This window comes from Phacochoerus africanus, chromosome 1 (assembly GCF_016906955.1).
Source record: "Phacochoerus africanus isolate WHEZ1 chromosome 1, ROS_Pafr_v1, whole genome shotgun sequence".
Lineage (NCBI taxonomy): Eukaryota > Metazoa > Chordata > Mammalia > Artiodactyla > Suidae > Phacochoerus > Phacochoerus africanus.
The window spans coordinates 82364991-82383898 of NC_062544.1; the positions used below are offsets into that span (position 1 = coordinate 82364991).

General features: G+C 39.7%; 1 protein-coding gene across 1 annotated transcript in view; it reads right to left on the bottom strand.

Annotated features, from left to right (window-relative positions):
• COL6A6 (collagen type VI alpha 6 chain) overlaps positions 1 to 18908 on the bottom strand; it is a 130049-nt gene that overhangs the window by 101773 nt on the left and 9368 nt on the right. Inside the window, exons 6-9 of the mRNA XM_047768382.1 lie at positions 16645 to 17220; positions 13538 to 14107; positions 4494 to 4837; positions 4331 to 4409 (exon numbers count right to left, since the gene is read on the bottom strand). Of these exons, the coding sequence (XP_047624338.1) occupies positions 4331 to 4409; positions 4494 to 4837; positions 13538 to 14107; positions 16645 to 17220 (1569 nt within the window). The remainder of the gene's footprint in view (positions 1 to 4330; positions 4410 to 4493; positions 4838 to 13537; positions 14108 to 16644; positions 17221 to 18908) is intronic.

The window sequence follows — 18908 nt, forward strand, 5'->3', positions numbered from 1 at the left end:
TAGTGAAAGAAGTGAGTCAGTCAGAGAAAGACAAAATGCCATGTGATATCACTTATGTGTGAAATCAAAAAGATGACACAAATGAACTTATCTATGAAACTGAAACAGCTCACAGACATAGAGAACAAACTTATGGTTACCAAATGGGAAAGGCAGGGGGAGAGGGATAAATTAGTTTAGGATTAGCATATGAAAACAACTGCTATCAATAAACAAGGTCCTACTGTATAGAACAGGGAACTATATTCAATATCCTATAATAAACCATAATGGAAAAGAATCTGAAAAAGACTATATATCTATATATATCAGGATTACTTTGCTCTACACCAGAAGCTAACATAATACTGTAAATCAACTATACTTCAATAATAATAATAAAAAGTCCATAGAGCGTGCTAAAGCACAGAGGAATTCATATGTCAAGAAAGATGGTGTTCTGGAGTTCCTGCTGTGGCTCAGCGGAAAATGAACCTGACTAGCATCTGTGAGGATTCAGGTTTGATCCCTGGCTCTGCTCAGTGGTTAAGGATCTGGCATTGCTGTGGCTGTAGCATAGCCACATTCAACCCCTAGCCTGGGAACTTCCATATGCAGCACGTGCGCCACCCCCACCCCCCAAAAAAAGGTTCTTAATTTTTGCCACTTGTAGCAGCAGAGCTGCCATCATCAGGAACCTTATCAGAAACACAGACTCTCAGGCTCCAGCCCAGACACACAGAATCAGAATCTGTATTTTAACAAAATCTCTGGGTGATTTATATGGACATTAAAGTTTGACAAACAGAGCTCTAAATGACCTCATAATGAATTGACTATCCAGTTGAAATTATAGATACAAGAGCAGTAAAAACCTCTCGTCAGGCAATTGAAAACTAATGACATATAACCACCCAGAGCTGTGGCTCATAGGCTCTGGAAGTTTATAGACCAGAATATTTCAAAGAAGACATTTTGGGACTAACAAAAGGTTGACTTATTTCGCAAAGTAAGGAAATTAAATGGTGATAGTAATAATCCTGGCAGTCATTAGGATAGAGGTAACCATGGCAACAACTTCTCTGATTTATTGGTAACTACTATGTGCCCGGAAGTTGTCTAAATGCTGTACATGCATTATCTTATTTGTAAGATACAAATCCAACTGCTTAGGTAAATATAAGTACAGCTTTATTTTATAGATGAGCAAAGGTTTGCACCCAGACAGCTTGATTCTAAAGTCTATGCTCAAAGGACATTTTATTTTAATTAATTAAAGTCAACAACCCTAGTGTTTTAAAAAATTTATTTATTCTTCGAAACATAATGATTTATTGATTTATAATGTTGTTTTGATTTCAGGTGTACAGCAAAGTCATTCAATTATACAAGGAAAGATTCTTTTTCCTTATAGGCTTATTATAAAACATTGAGTGTATATACAATAGGCCCTGTGCTATACAATAGGTCCTTGTTAGCTTTTTATTTTACATGAAGTAGTGTGTATATGCTAATCTCAAAGGACATTTTAACAACAAAACTGTACCAAGGACATAATCATAGTGTAAAGAGTATTCCTAAAGTTGAATAAATTTAGTTTTTTGAAACTTTTCTCATTTTGTTATGGATAGGTGAAGATCTTTGAATGGGATTTAGAAACCAATAAGCCAGAAAAAAGAGTGTTCAAAGACTTGGTAAAATTAAGAATGCCTTCTTATATAATTTTATATGTGGCTTTAAATAAGAGGAAGAGGAGAATGAGGAGAATACAGTTTCAGGGGTGTAGTGGGGAGGCACAAGTTCTAGAACAGGAAAATAGTGTGGTTAGCTGAAGTGGAACAAAAGAAGATAACCAAAGAATAGGGTATCCTGGTTTGCCAGGAACTTTCCTGGTTTCAGTGCTGATAGTCTCTGGATTGTCTTAAGCAAACAAGGACAGTCGGTTACTCTTCCAAGAATGAGAGTGATGAGGAGAAGAAAGCTGGGGGCTTGGAGAGGCAATGAGGAATGCTGAGTTCATCAACTAGCGTTTAATGATCAAAAGAAGGCATGCAAGTGGGTCCACATATAAGGGAAAAAGATCTCACATCTGATTTTCCTTGTAAGTTCCAGGAAATGTAAAAGTTTAAGAGTTATGAGAACCATGAGATGTTGATTTGTAGGAATGCATACAACTATCATTTTTAAGTGCTTTTCTCAGGATGGAGGACTCCAATCCTGATTTTTTTTTCATACTCATCCAGTAAATGAGACATATGATCTTAACACAGTCTCTTCAATTCCTAAAAAATGTATTAAGGGAAAAAAAGATTTCAAAAATTGGGAGATTAAACAATCACTGAGTAGACTCACAGACAAAGAGAACGGAATTGGGGTTGCCAAGGGGAAGGGGGAGTGGAGGAAGGAAGGATTGGAGTTTGGTGTTAGCAGTTGCAAACTATTATGTATATAATGGATAAAAAACAAGGTCCTATTGTATAGCATAGGAAACTATAGTCAATATCCTGTGATACTGAACAGAAAAGAACATGAAAAAGTATGTATATATATGTATAACAGAATCAGTTTGCTATATACAGCAGAAATTAATACAACATTGTAAATCAAGTATAGTTTAATAAAATAAACTTTAAAAAATCCTCTCTCCAGCTATGAATTCAGTGAATGACATGTGAACACTACTATATATAAAATAGATGGGTAACAAGGACCTGTTGTACAGCACAGGGCGAACTATTCAATACCTCATAATAATCTATATGGAAAAGAATCTGAAAAAGAATGGATATATGTATGATTGATTTACTTCGCTGTAGACCTGAAACTAACACAACTTTGTATTGGAGTGTAAGTGTATTTACACTCCAATGAAATTTATTAAAAAAATAAAATAAATGGAGTCATAAAAAAAGATGGAGAACCAGATGGAAATAAAATCTAGTCATCCTGTAATAGCTAATCTGGGAGGCAGGTGTCTTAGGTCAGAATCCCTAAAAGCAGAGCTTGAGCTAGGGATTTGGATGCAGACAATTTACTGAGGAAGGGCACTCTAAGGAAAGGGACTAAGATAAGCAGGGTAGGGCTGGGGAAGGAGCTGAGCAAGATGGTGTTTAAGGGAAAGTCTAGTCAATATGGTGTTTAAATCTTATCCTGGAAGTTCCCACTGTGGCACAGTAGAAATGAATCTGACTAGTATCCATGAGGTTGCGGGTTTGATCCCTCGCATCACTCAGTGGGTTGAGGATCCAGTGTTACCAAAAGCTGTGGTAAAGGTCAAAGATTCGGCTTGGATCCTGCGTTGCTGTGGCTGTGGTGTAGGCCAGCAGCTGTAGCTCCGATTAGTCCCCAACCTGGGACCCTCCATATGCTATGCATGCAGCCCTAAAAAACAAAAAAACAAACAAAAAATTAACCTGATCTTGTGAGGAACTCTGGAGCATGAGAAAACTTTGAGGCAAGGGTCCAACTCTTTGTACTGTACCTGCTGCCCAGGAGTGTGGGATGGGGGTAACTTTCCAGGCAAGGTGGCTCTCACTGGCAAAGGAAAGTTCCTCAGAAAAAGGGAATTTGTGAGTGACATGTCAGCAGCCAACACCCACAGCAGCTGGAGGATGGGGAACCCTCCTGAAAAGGGAGTCTGGGTGGGACACCAACAGCATCCACTTACAGGAAAGTATTTCTATTCTTAGTCAAACCAGAACATATGAATGCATTTTCTTCCACTGATCCATATTTTAGTAGGAACTGATGATTAGTCAGACTGGGCACTGGTTCCTAAAGCCGAAATCCTGGTGCCAGAGCTTAAAAAACCCATAAACACCATAGTTGGTCCATCTGAGGTATGAAGGAAGGAACTGATTAAAAAGTCCCAAAACATGAGTAAACTTGTCCAACAATGCTTGTAGCTCTGGAAACTTTCAGAGTGTTAGAAGAAAATAATTCAACTCTCCCATTCTTTAGTCAAGTAAAGCTGCTAAAACATTAAAAAAAAAAAAAAAAAGAAGCAGAAGCATACATGGTTCACTTCTGCTGACACTAAATATGTAGCATTATTAGATACACGGGGCAAGGAAGATAGGAACTTCCTCCAGGAAATCTGTGAAAGAAGAAATAAAGTGATCTGAGAGAAAGGACAGGACTTTGTTCAGAGCTATTTTATATGGGCAGGAAGGAAAAAGTAGATGCCAAAATGTTCTGAGAGCTCATTTGCTCTGCCAAGTGCATACAGAGTGGAAAGGCTGGCAAATTCAGTGGTATTTGAGTGTCTGGAAATGTAAGAGCCAGAAAAGAGTTTTGGGATTATAAAGTTCATAAACACTCCTTTCCCAGCACCCTCCACCTGGCTTCATACCTTCTTTTCTAAGTTCTTCAGATTTTTGTTCAAGTTTTTCAACATCATCATCCAATCCATCTGAAAATAAGAGAGCCACCTACAAAAGTATTCAAAAAAGAAAAATGAGTTAAAAGGAGTTCATTGCAACCAAAGATCAATAAATAAAATAAAACCAAGCTACCTTTCCTCGAGCAGCAGATTTATTCTGAAATGCATCCCATAGAGAACTCAAGAGATTTGCGTTGAGAAGAGATGGTCCTTTAACTGTTATATCCTTCAAGCTGTTCAGTATGTTTTCACTGTAGATCTCAAACTTTGGGGAATATTTTTCTATGGCATTGGTCACTTGAAAAGCCACACTAACCTGAGTCTCCGTGCCCACCTCACAGCTTACCCCACTGAGGGAGCTAATGGCACGTAAGATGTCTTGAAGATAAGTTTCCATCCAAGACTGACCATCGAGCAAAGTCTGTCCATTTTGCTGAGTTGAGATGTCAAATCCCACCACAATGTCCACAAAGCAATCTAGGGTTCGAGGAAAAACGATATCTTATTATACTAACAAAGATTTTATTTGACTTGGATGTCATATCTGAATCAAGGTACTTGGAATTCTTATTTACATCCCAGTTACAAAGTTGGAAAACAAGGAGTGTGAGTGAATAAAGGAAGAGGTTCAGAATGACTTGTTCATAATCTATTAAAGTATAAAGTGTTATTTTTTAAGCTTCTATAAAAACTAGATGATTCTATAACACAGTTTTGAAAGATTTCATTGTGTCCATGAAAGTCACTTGTGGAGTCATTTAAATAGCTGAAGTATGTTGTGGAAAAGTTAATAGTCTAAATCAGGAAATTCATACATGCTACTTATTGAGGTCACTTAACAAATACTAAATCAAAATTATAAGGGAAATACAAAAACATTTGAATAGCCAAATTTAGTACAAACCACAAAAACTCCTGAAGGAATGATTCTGATGATTTACCTTTCTAAAAGAATCTGATTCCTCTTATTGTCTTCCCTCATCCAGTCATTAAAAAAAAAAAAGGATAAAAAGTTATACCCATTTTACAGAGGAGGAAAATGAGGGTTAGGCAGGTCAAGTACCTTAGCACAAGGACTAATAATTAATAGGAAGCAGAATCAGAGCTTGAACCCAGCTCTACCTCTCTTCAAAGCACATGTCCACTCCTTTCCCCCTCCATATTTCCACAAGTTGTTTTTTAGGCAAGTAAGCTTGAAGTGTTACCATTCTCTTTGTAGGTATCTTTTTCTTCTTCTTCTTCTTCTTTTTTTTTTTTTGTCTTTTCTAGGGCCGCACCTGCGGCACATGGAGATTCCCAGGCTAGGGGTCTAATTGGAGCTATAGCCACCAGCCTATGCCAGAGCCACAGCAACGCAGGATCCGAACCACGTCTGCGACCTACACCACATCCCACGGCAATGCCGGATCCTTAACCCACTGAGCAAGGCCAGGGATCGAACCCGCAACCTCACGGTTCCTAGTCGGATTCGTTAACCACTGAGCCATGACAGGAACTCCTGTAAGTATCTTCTTTGTTGTATCCTACCCTACTTTCTACTACCTGAGGTTCATTTTAGGCTTTTCTCAGTTTTCTGTAGACCTTACCTCTCATATGTGATCTTTCATTCTGCTCTTTATTCAAAACAAACTTGTAAATCATTTAATTCTCATCTAACAGAAGTAAATTGTGTGGAGGTATGAGTTTTAGCTCTTGAGTTAAGAAAACTGAATATAAAATTGTAATGGATTTTTTTCAGTAAATGCTCCTTTAATCGATTTTATTATATTCTTGCTTAATTATTAAAATATTTTTATTTCTTAAAAAATGAAAAACGGGGTCCTCTAAGACCTTGCTTGATTAGGGGTGAGTCGTACAAGTGAAGAAACTGGGCACCAGCTGACCCACATTTAACCTTGTCCAAGATGGAGATGCCTTCAAGCTCAGCGACTCAGGAAGCCAAAGCCAGTGCCATTCTGGATTTCAAGAAATACTTACAGAGACATTGCATTTGTAGTGCTTTGCTCTAATCCTTATTAACTCTAGGGACATTTAACCACTGGAGAAACTTAGAAGGGCTTGATATTTTAAGCTGAGCCTCCTAACAGGAAGATAATGAGAAGGATAGAGCTCTATGACCTATATACACTCTTCTTTCAAGAACTTTCAGGTTGACTAGAAAAAGTCAATCTTTTCCAGAATATTCACCCCCCCCCCACACACACACACCTTGCTTGGTAAAATATGGTGAAGGAAGGGTTTATTTTTAATTTGTGTTGTTTAGATAAGTGGTTTTTCAGGTTTTGTTGTATGGACAAATGCCTGCCTTCCAGACACACTGGTCAGTTGGACATTCACAAGACTTTGAAACCAAAATGTCAGTTTCAGTTCTTAAAACAAGGGCCAGGGGCATGAATCATTTCTAATGAGAACAGAGTTAGCTGAGGGAAAAGAAACCTTATTTGATAATCAATTTTCACCATGACATTCGAAGTAAATCAACATGTTATCAAAAAGTCTGAAAGGTGAGTTTCCTTATTTTACTGTCCTTAATTTATTGGAAAATATCTTTTTCAATATTCAGAAAGTGAGATAAAGAGAAAGAAACTACTCAGAAGGAAGACTCAGAATATGTTGTTTCCAAACTTCCTTTTAAATATGTATCCTTTGCTTTCTATTTTGAGACTGAAAGTTTCACTCTTAGAAGAACACTGTTTTAATCTCTGAAAATTCTTCAGTAACCATGTTACTTCCTTCAAGGAAAACAGTCTCTTGTGAGAAAACAAATATTGGAAAAAATGCCAAGATGTCATTGAAGGCTCTGGAATTATACTCTTTAAAAATGGAGTCGTTTCACTATCTAGATGACTGAAATTACAAACTCTAGGAATGAGTTCCTGGTTCAGATTGACAAATGAGTTCATGACAATGTGATCAAAGGAATGGAATTGCGGGAAGAAGTCCAGGGTGCAGCCATATGTCTAAATACAGTGAGAGAGAGTGAGCTGGACCAATCAAGTGGGTGCTCATGGAATGACCTTGCAGAATCTACCAAGACATCTCCCCTCACATCAAGAGTCCTTCAAAGTTAACAAGAGGGTTTATTTGTGTTGTTTAGATAAGCAGGTTTTCAGGTTTTGTGGTATGGATAAATGCTTGCTTTCCAGACACACTGGTCAGTTGGACATTTGCCAAGACTTTGAAACCAAAATGTCAGTTTCAATTCTTAAAACAAGGGTCAAGAACTTGATTCATTTCTAATGAGAAAAGAGTTGGCTAAAATTGGATTTCCAAAGAGGAATAATGAAGGATTGTAGCTGGGTAGCAGGAGTGGGGATCAAAAAGGGGCACTGAATACCAGGGAAATTAAGAGGGTGACCTACTGGATTGGCTACAGAGAGTGATGAAAAGAAGTAAACTAGTGCTCTGAGAATGTGACTAATTCTCACAGTCAACAGTGTGGAAACCTGGACTTGGGGGGGGGTCTTTGAGTGGGAAAGCATGATGTTACATTTTAATCATGTACAGGTCACTGCTGTTTTACTGCTAAATGTGTAAATAACCACATCTCCTAATCTGCCTGGACATTCATTTTCTTGTTTATAAAAATAAAGAGAGCACGTATTTAAAAAAAATACAAAAGAACAGAAAAGAATGGATTGGGCTAGACAGTTGCAGTCTTCTAGGTCCCTGCCAAACCCCAAAGCTAATTTTAATTATCTGAGTTATAAAGAAAGTCAAAATTGGAGTTGATGGCAGATTTCTTAATATTAAGAAATGCTATCAAACAAATGAATTTATTTATGAATCAGAAACAGACTCACAGACATAGAAAACAAACTTATGGTTACCAAAGGGGAAAGCGGGGTGGGGAAGGGATAAATTGGATTAGCAGATATAAACTACTATATATCAATAGATAAAAAACAAGATCCTACTATATAGCATAGCACAGGGAACTATATTCAGTATCCTGTAATAAATCATAATGAAAAAGAATATGAAAAAGAATGTGTGTGTTTGCGTGCATAACTGAATAATTTTGCTGTACATCAGAAATGAATACAACATTGTAAATCAACTAAACTTCAATAAAATTTTAAAAAGAAAGAAATACTTCAAGATGGTAGGGTATATTAATGAGAGTAGAAGATGGATTCTTGAGAAAACATTTATTTGAAGGGGAAAGTTGGGCTGTTGGAAATTATTAGCTTGGATAAGAGAAAAAATTATCTAGAATTTTGAAAGAAGGGTGTATCTTAGATGGAAAAAAAGAAAGAATGATCTAGAAAATATAGTTAGATAAAGACCTAGCTTGTATACCTCCCAGACTTGCTTGTGTGCAACCCTCAGCCCCCCTGCGGAGAGCTTCTGTGGCTACCATGGCTAGGTCTCCCACACTGTTGGGGGAAGGGCCAGACTTGGACATGGCCTCCATCATTGTCACTGTATTAGATCCTCAACAACTCTGGTGCCTACATCCAACCCAACTGAACTCACAGGAACTCTGGCCCCTTTCACCACTTCAACCCAGCACTGTGGGTCCTGTATCTGGTCTCCCAAAGAGCTGGATAGCATCATATGGCAGGGCTGGGGAGTAACTCCATGGGGCGAACTTGGACCAGTGAGAAGCAGTAGGTGGGAAGGAACCAGCAGGTAAACTCTCCCTTTTATTCCCCATGATAGGCTGGTCTGTGCAGTGTTTATATGTGGTGTCCAGGGTGATATTCTGCAGGATCAACATATGGTGATAGTTTCTCAAAATCTGTAGCTAACTTGGTAATACACCATCTTGTATTTATCTTCCTCTTTCCCTTATCACTACCCACCACTCACTCTTGCTTCCCTGGGACTGTATCCCCTCTGGAGTGTTAGCACATCAACTGTGCCCTGAGCTCTGTTTTCCAGAGAACCCAGTAAGATGGGAGCAGAAAGAGATCCTTGTCAAGAAAACTTGGAAATGACCATATATTTTTTCCCTTTCATTTCCTACCTAAGGGTGTGTCTACTTCATCCTGAGGGTATGTCTACTTAGATCAAATCCGGAGGTTGTTTCTACTTCATCCAATCAGACTGGCCTTTTGCTGAATCCCCTTTTGGATTCATCTACCAGGATGATGCAAAAGATGGTTCCTTTGCTATCTAGTCATAGCTCAAGGCCAAAAAAGGTAGTATATCCATACCCTGAAAACTGCCTAAAGTTTTCTCTAGGTGGTCAGACTAGGCACACTCCAAGGAAAAAACAGGAGAATAAACATGAATGAAAATAAGAAAACAGATTTTAGAGTTTAGTTTCTTGGGGGAATTTGGTGGATGTTGAGGTATTAAATTGGACTATGGCTCTGAAATGTTGCTAAACCATTAAAGTTTCTCAACCAAGAAACACTTGGTAAATTGTTCTTCTCTGAACTAAAGTACCCCATCACTCCATATATCTGTATTTATAAGGTCACGCAAAAATACCCTCTGCAATACTTTGTAATAGTTATTAAGGCTCACTGAACATTTACACACACTTCACATGTGCTGCTCATGAGTCCTTATGAAACAGAAAATAAGTAGAAACTCTTATAATCCACATTTTTGCAGAAGGGGAAGCTGTGACTTAGAGAAGGTTGCCCCAGGTTTCACAGTCATTACGGTGGATCTCACATGTGGGAATTAGATCCATGCCTGTCTGGAGTCCCTAAGCTGGATGTGACCTTATTTCGCCACTCCCTGGGTGACTAGTGGTGCTAGGCCATGAAGATTATAAGCTCTGTGGTTAGACTGTGATGCCACAAAGGATGGCTGAGAAGTCAGTGGTTTCTTCAGGGAACAGCAACTTTTAAGATATAAACCCATGATGTCTCAATAAGCTATTAGCATCAGATAACCTATACAACATCTATATCAAGAAAACTAATGGCTTATCAAACAACCACAAATGGGTTGGAATCAAACAGACCTAAGTTTTAAAATTTACTTAGGTTTTTTGTTCCTGTACGATCTGGGCCAGGTTACCAATATTCCTTAGAGCCCCGGTTTTCTCCTTTATAAATGGGAATGAAAATGCCAACCATAGAGGGTTTGGGAATTCAAAGAGATAATGTATTTAGACTTCAAATACAAACTTACTGTTATCAAAGGGGGAAGGTCAGAGGAAGGGAGGAATAAATTAGGAGTTTGGGATTAACATATTCACACTATTGTATACAAAATTAATAAGTAACAAGACCTACTGTATAGTACAGGGAAATCTACTCAATACTCTGTGATGGCCTATATGGGGAAAGAATCTGAAAAAGTGTGGATATATATGTATATATGTGTAACTGAGTCACTTTGCTGTACACCTGAAACTAACACAACATTGTAAGTCAACTATACTCCAATAAAAATTTATTTTAAAAAAGATAACCAACAAGGACCTATTGTACAGCACAGTGAACTCAATATTCTATAATAACCTATATATATGTGTGTGTGTATAAAATAACCTATATGTATAATAACATATATACATATATGTGGGAAAGGAATCTGAAAAAGAAGGGAAATATGCATATGTATAACTGAATCACTTAGCCATACATCTGAAACTAATACAACATTGTAGAAGAACTATAACTTCAATAAAATAAAAATTAAAAAAATTAAAAAATAGTCTATGCTTGACCCTCCATAGATTCTCAAGAAATATGGATTCTGAGTGGCTTACCTCTTAACTCAATGCAGCTGATATTCTTTCCCATAAATTGAATCCTATATACAATCAGTGAAACAGAGACGATTTAACTGTGCATATGAGGAAACTAAGAAAGGACAGCAACTTCTCCAAAGTTGTGCATGTTTTTAATAAGAAGCAAAGCTACATGATCAGGCTCTAAACCTGGTTTGCTTTGAGACACACCAAGCTACTGTCTGATTTCTTTGACTCAAGGACGTGTCATTTAAGAAGGGATGGTATCCTCTGATGTATTTGCACAGGCTTTTGAAGCTTTATCAGCTTTCATTCCAGCTTCATGAGTCCTCAGCCCACAGCTTGGCTATGAAGGTCTCACACATTCTTTTCTGCTACAGTAATCACTTGAAGTTTATTTTAATAGTGTACTTTCCTTGTTTATTTATTCATTAATTATATGTTCATGATTGCTCTCCATAGAGATAACTCCCTGACACATTATTTGGAGGGTTTTGACTTACCACATGGAGGGCACATTATTTGGAGGGTTTTGACTTACCACATGGTTTTCTTTCATTCTCTCAAGGACAGACTAGATGGTTCTGAGAAAATTTTCTGTCCAGTAATTGGAAATGGGTATTTCATGTGAAATAGGAAAATCATGTGGAACGTTTGGCTGAGGTCACCAGACACATTTCTAAATCTGGGGGTGGGGGGCAGGACATTGAACAAGATTTACAAAAACAACAGTTCCCAATCAATGACAGGACTCTGAACCTTTAGTTCATACACTGGGTCTTATAAAAGGTTTAGGCTTTGAATTTAGACGAGCATTTTTGGACAGAGCTATTGGTGTGAGGTCTCTCCCTATAAGCATGTGTGTGTGCATACGGATAAAAGGTAGCATTCTCTTTCAATCAAAAGAGGACAGATTTGGGAACTTCTCTCTCTAATTTGGAGATGACGCAGCCTAGAAATGAGACACGAAGGCACTCTGCTTTCTCTGCAAAGGAGAGGTAACCACCTTGTGGGGCTAGAACTTCCAGTGTCCATTGGGACAACTGAAATGTCATTGTCACCCATGGAGCTGATATGGCCACACATAAGAAAGAACTGTGGTGGGCTCCTCTGATCTCCTGTCCTAGAAGCCTGCCTGGTGGGGTGAAAAGGTGGCAGCAGATAAAGCTGGAGGCATCATCAGACCCCCAGAGACTGAGGAAGGCATAAGAACATCTGGAATTGAGATTTACTTATGTTCCTCAAAGTAACTGTGGTGGAGAGATGCCCTGACAAATGTGGTTTGATGGGGATGAAGAGGGAGAGGGGCAGGAGAGGAAGTCTTTGAACAATTTATGAACGGGCCCAGCAATAGGCATGGGCTATGGAGAGAAGTTCCTGAAATGCACCATCAAGTAGGAATTTTCCTGTACCACTTGCATCTGTCCCCTTCCCCAGCCCATTGTAGAGAGGCCAGAAACTATAGTCAGTAAGAAGAGGGCAGGGCCTGGGGGAAGGGGCAGGAGAGGGACGAGGAACAATGGGTAAAATGCTAACCACCTGTGGCCTCTCATGTCCTGGTGGCCAGGAAACCTTGTAACTTTGATTGAGTATGAAGTTTGAATGGTTACACTGGGATGGACATATTCATCACCAAGAAGAGGTTAACTTCTTTCCTGAAAGTATGTGGGGGCGAGGGAAGAGTTGACCCCATGAATAAATTTAATGGGTCAATGGCAGACAGAAATGAAGTGGCTTTATAATGAATGACATCCCAAGTGTCATGCTTATTCAAAGTAATGTTAAATATGTGCTTCTGTATTTCATCTTCACAATGAGCTTCTGAAGTAGGTGTCGCTCACATTTTACAAATGAGAAAATTAAACTGAGAAATGTTAAGCCACTTGTCCAAGAAAAAATGGTCATCAAGTAGGGATTTGTAGCCTAGTTGTCCATCTCCGAAGCTGCCTATTAGGTTGTCTTCCTCATGGAAATCCAGGGTTACTATTTACCATTAGGTAGTTATACAGAATCACAGCCAACCTAGTGGGGATTTTTATAAAAATAGAAAAAGTTCTCTCTCATTTAAGATCCTGCCTTCTATCCAGCGGAAAAATAACAAAATGTGCTAATTTTCTTCAGAAGACATTTACCAACTTCTTCAGAGAAGTTTCATAACAAAGCTCTAAATTTCTAAAGATGCTCCCTCAACACAGTGCTTGGCAGCCTCGTTGCCAGGCAACCCAAATGTGTCAAATAGTTTATTTCTTTGAGACCCATCCAGCACGTAAACGACAGCCCTTTCCTCACACCTTTAGAAGCAAGGACATTTCCATTTTCAGAGGGGGCATGTGCTCCCAGGAGATGGGGAGAAAAAAGGACACAGTCTCTCCAACATCCTGTTTCTCAATATGCAAGCCACACACACACAAAAAAAAAACCTTGAAAACTGTGAAAAGCTCATTTTGAAAACCAGAGACACACTCTCCCAATGGCCCCAGGGGAGGAACAAACGTGAAGGACACTGGAATACTCACTGCTGTCGCCCCCTGAGGTACAAATGTTGCGAACGATCCTCTTCTTGACCTTCCTCAGTTCGTCAAAGCTGTGCACTGTCAGTTTTTTATCTGCGGTGCCGGTGATCTGAACGAGCTGTTGGTCATCCACATCTCCAATGCCCACGGAGTAAATATCGATACCTTTGTGTCTCAGCTCTTCGGCGGCCTGAGCCACCTCATCTTGGGACTTGCCGTCCGTGAGGACCAGCAGCACCTGTGGGGTCCCTGCATTGATCCTGCTGCCCGTGTCTGGCCGGAAGTAGTGCCCCACCTGCCGGAGCGCTTCACCAATGTGCGTGTATCCGAAGATTTGCTGGATGTTCTCAATCTGAAATGAGATCTCCTTTTTGCCGGTGAACATTCCCAGGGGAAACTCTGGCCGGTAGGTGTGACTGAACTGTGCAGCTCCTATCTGCACTCTGTTGACACTGACATCAAAGTCTTGAACGACAGACGCCAAGAAATTCTTCATCTTCTTGAAGTCTTCTGGATGGATGCTATTTGAACCATCCAGGAGGAACACGAGATCGACCTTTTCAATTTCACAATCTACAAAGAATACAACACCACAACAAAATCGGACTGTTACTGTTTCTCCAACCTAGCAGGAGTAAGTTAAATGTTTGCAGCTAGAAAGAAATGATATTTTTTTCTTTTCTTTTTTTTTTTTTTTTTGCTTTTTAGGGCCGCACTCGTGGCATATGGAAATTCCCAGGCTAAGGGCCTTATTGGAGCTACAGATGCTGGCCTACACCACAGCAACCACAATGTGGGATCCAAGCCGCATCTGCGACCTACACCACAGTTCACAGCAACACTGGATCCTTAGCCCACTGAGCGAGGCCAGAGATCAAATCTGAAACCTCATGGTTCCTAGTTGGATTCGTTTCTGCCGTGCCAGGATGGGAACTCCAGAAACGATATTTCTGAAAGTTGACATAAGGTCCCACCATCTTGTGGGCTCATTCACTGAAGAGAAAACAAAAATCTTTGGTTCCTAAAGGTGGCATGAGGCATGAACAATTTCTACATCTTTTTAGGCTTCTCTTGGCTTTTCCTTCTGGTCTCACACCATTTTCTATTTCCAGATGCTGGAGAACTGGGGGTGGTGTGACAGAAAACTTGTTCTTCCCTATCTTAACTCTTTTAGAAATCCCAGTGACAGCAGTAGCATAGCAAGTAAAAACAAAAATGACACACATCCACGTAGGGAGTCAAAGAAAGAGGCAGATGGTCTATATTACTGACTTGGCCTCATTGGCCAGTTGAGCCAATAAATGCTTTTCTAGTTTGTTACCCTCTTTTATTAGGGCAAATTGAGGTTTGAGAATCATGATTTCCAGCTTGTATTATAGTCTGTTTGACTCTTAATCAGCCCACTTTCTGGTATATAGAGGCAAAAAGATCTACTTGAGAATTTTTTTTTTTGGAAATAAAATCTTTATTTATTTATTTAGCTAACTAGTGTAATACAATCTGCATTTGACAGTAGTTTAAAATTTACTCTGTAGGACCCTTGAAAGACAGAACCTACATTGTTTCCCCTATTTTGGTATGAAAACTCAGATTTAGTTTTTGAACAAATGTTTTTGAACAATGTGGTAGGGTTTAGAGAGGCTTCCCTTGTCTTAACACAGCAAATACAAAACAGAAAGAATGTGAAAGACCATGGCCAATGAATGAATTATGCTTGGCACATGCTTCTGTGTGTTCCTTTGCCTTCTGGTAAGCATTATCATTTCCTTGAATTCCCCAGAGAGCTCACCACTGACCTAACTTTATTAGTTCTCATTTTAGCCTCAGAAAAGATTAAAGATGTCTGAGTTTCCTTCAGCTGAGAGAAGCGAGGAAGAGATAAGAAATGTCGTCAATAGAGCATTTAGGAATTGGTTAGTTCATTAAATTCTTTTGTTTCAGATTCAAACAAAGGAAATAAAGAGCCTTTTTATGCCCAAGGGAGGACTTTCAGTACAAAAATTCAATTTCAATTTCTACAGTGGTCTGGAAAAAGGCAGATTGATTTTTAGGCATTGGCCAGCAAAAAGTAAGAGATTCGTCCTAGTTTTTGGTGAGATCCAGGTGGATTTTGTTAGTTTTGTGAAAGAAAAAGATAGTAGCTGCATGTTCAGGAAACAAGGCACATGAGAAACAGGAAGGAACTGTACCAAGATATTGGAATCCTGGATGAACCTTAATTCATCTATTAAAAATACTTAGTATATTTAGTAAAACACATCCTAATACAACTACTAAGGAATTTTAATGGACCACAATCTCCCTTGGAATGGAACAGCAATGAGATCCTGCTGTGTAGTACTGGGAATGATGTCTAGTCACTTAAGATGGAGCATGATAATGTGAGAAAAAAGAATGTATACATGTATGTGTAACCGGGTCACCATGCCATACAGTAGAAAATTGACAGAACACTGTAAATCAGCTATTATGGAAAAAATAAAAACCATTATACATACATATAAAGTATAAAATGGCCACTGAATGAATGAATACATATATACATAGAAGCAGCAATATAATTTCCAGCTGCCAGAATAGAAACAGAGCATCCAGGGCAAAAGAAGGCCCATTAGCACTCTGCTTTGGAAACATCTGAGGCGAAAATCAAGAGTTGAACATTGGGCATCATGTTTTAAATGAGTTTGTGCTGTAACAGAGACAGGTGAAGGAATAGGAAACTTCCAGACTGCAGGAGAAAGGACTTCAGGCAATGGTTGCTGGTTCTTAGGAAGAGAGGAATTTAATGTCTTGTGTAAAGAGAAGGAGGGAGAACCAGTGGGTGAAAGTGGCATGTACACAAATATGTGTTCCAATAAATAAAAGCCTTTTCAAAAATGGTGAATTTCCCATCATTGGAAGAGTTGAGATGGAAGTGAGCAGGAAAGTCGTAGAGGCTGAATGAAACGTCCTTGAGGTCTTTCCAACCTGAGTTTCTACAAAGTGAGAAGTTCTACCAACCCATTAATTCCTCCTCTCTGGAGAACTTGCTCCTGAGGGCTACTGCTTTGGTTTCTCCCATATTTGGTTCTCTGCTGATAAATAAGAAAAAATTAATGGATGAGACTTACCTACTTTGGAAGAGTTACACACACTGGTGGACACATCTGAAAATATCCCTTTCAGGCCTCCAAAGGTTTCCACAAAGAAGTACTTGTCGCTGGATCCTGCCATGGCCAGCAGCTCCTCAACATTGGCACCTTCAATCCCCACGGCCAAGACGAGAATGCCCTTGTCCCGCAAAGCCTTGGCAGTGGCATTGAGCTCATCAGCATCATGGGATTTCCCATCAGTGATCACTATGAGGACCTGGGGGACCCCTTGGTGCAGGCGGCTGCCCCTATCTTCGGTGAACATGTGGTCTGAGAAGCCCAGGGCCTTGGCAGTGTAAGTGTCGCCTCCAATGGGCTGGTCGTTCTGGAGCTCGGAGATCACCTCCCATTTTGTGCCAAGTCTATCCAGATAAAACAGAACCTCCGGGTTTTTGGCATACTTCAGAGCCCCGAACCGGACCTGATTCTTGCCTACATCAGCTTTTTTCACCAAGCCAATCATAAAGTCCTTCATGATATTATACTCATCATGGTCAATGCTGCCAGAGCTGTCAATTACAAACACGACATCTAAAACTTCAATGCGCTTGCATTCTAGAAGAGGGTGAAAAAGGAAAACCCAACAAGATTGGCTTTGCATATCAGGGGGGCAATTTCCCCCACCTTCTTTTTAAGAGCCAGTGTCTTCCCTCCATGAGATCAGGCTGTACATTGTTGCACTGTCTGCTCACTGGATAACAGACACAGCACACATACATTTGAGCTGCCAGTACATAGTAATGCTCATTTAGGGCAAGGCAGATGTGATGGGAAGCCTGCTGCAGGGAGTGGGGACAGTCACAGGATCATCAGGAATAAACATCTCAAGTGCTTTTGGACCCAAAGAAGAAATCACAATTCTGTGTAAATTTTCCATATGAACTGTACCTTCAACATATGCTTCAATTTATGCAAATTTGTCTATTTTTTTTTAAGCCATAGGGATAATGAGATTTCATTCTTAAAATAAACCTTGGGGGAACTGACCAGATGAAAATGAATGTGGCAGCTGTGTATATTTTTTCATGGTTATATGATGGCTGACTTTTCAGGGTTAGCTTTTCTCCCTTTTTGATTTCCTTGAAACATTCTATTCATGATTGGGCGTCATCATAGAAAGAAGCCCATCTCACACTTCATCATAGAAAGAAGCCCATTTCAACCAAATGGTACTAGCATGACATTCTCATTAACTTTTAAAATGTGAGGTCAGTGCCACAAACAAGCAAAATTGGGACAATGAAAGACCCAACTGGTACTTGATCTGTGTGTGTGGCGTGTTCTATCTGGCGGTGCAGAGTTCCAAATTCCCACTCACTTATTCTGGAGAAATGGAATTGTGAGGCAGTGAATGATTTATTGCTTATGTAGCACAATCTTTTTATAGGCCTTGGAAAGATGTGTTCCAAATGTTAACTCATCCATTCTGTAGAAATGGAATTGTGGGAAGGTTCCCCCCCCCCAACCCCTGCTTCTGGACGCTCACCACATTCCCTTCTTTGGCAGCCACTTGCTTGCTGCATGGCAGGGCTGTTGCAAATCCTACAGGCAATGCACTTACCCCACTGAGCAGAGGCCATGTGTACAGAGCCATGAGCAAATTCTCCAGAAAGCTAGGGTCTGCAAAAGAAGAAACTATGTCCCTCTGTCCTTTAGCTGCCCAGGAGAGCCTGCTTGAATAACCTAGGGTGCTGGGGGGTGCACTGCTCAGTGTTGACATCTTTCAAAGAGGTCAGACTTTTCCTGGGTAGAGTCACCAGGACACACAATCTAGGTGAATTTCTCTTTCCACAAAACAGACTGCAGTCACCTAACCTTCCAATGAAATTTGAACAGAACCATGTCTTTCCTTTTGTTCAAAACTCCGTTAAGAGCCATCTCCTTCATAGAGGTTTGTCAGAATGCCCCTGTCATCAAGCCCCATGGGTCCCTTTTATTTGCTGAACTTTTGTTTCTATCACTTCCTTTACTCTGCAGTTTCCTGGGAACACAATGGTGACTACCCTATTTATTTCCTTTGAAGCATCCAGGTCCTATATTATACCCCTCCTTTTTAAGATTTAACAAATATCAAAGTGTTCTTACAAATATTATCTCATTTTACATAAGCATTGGTTTTTAAAAATTGTAAAATTAGCAAACATATGTAGAGGATGTTGGGTCAAAGGGGAGCCACTTTGCCCAGGAAGTTATGCCCCTACTGTTGGTGAGTGGGCTACATGTAGCCCCCAAACTCAGATTAT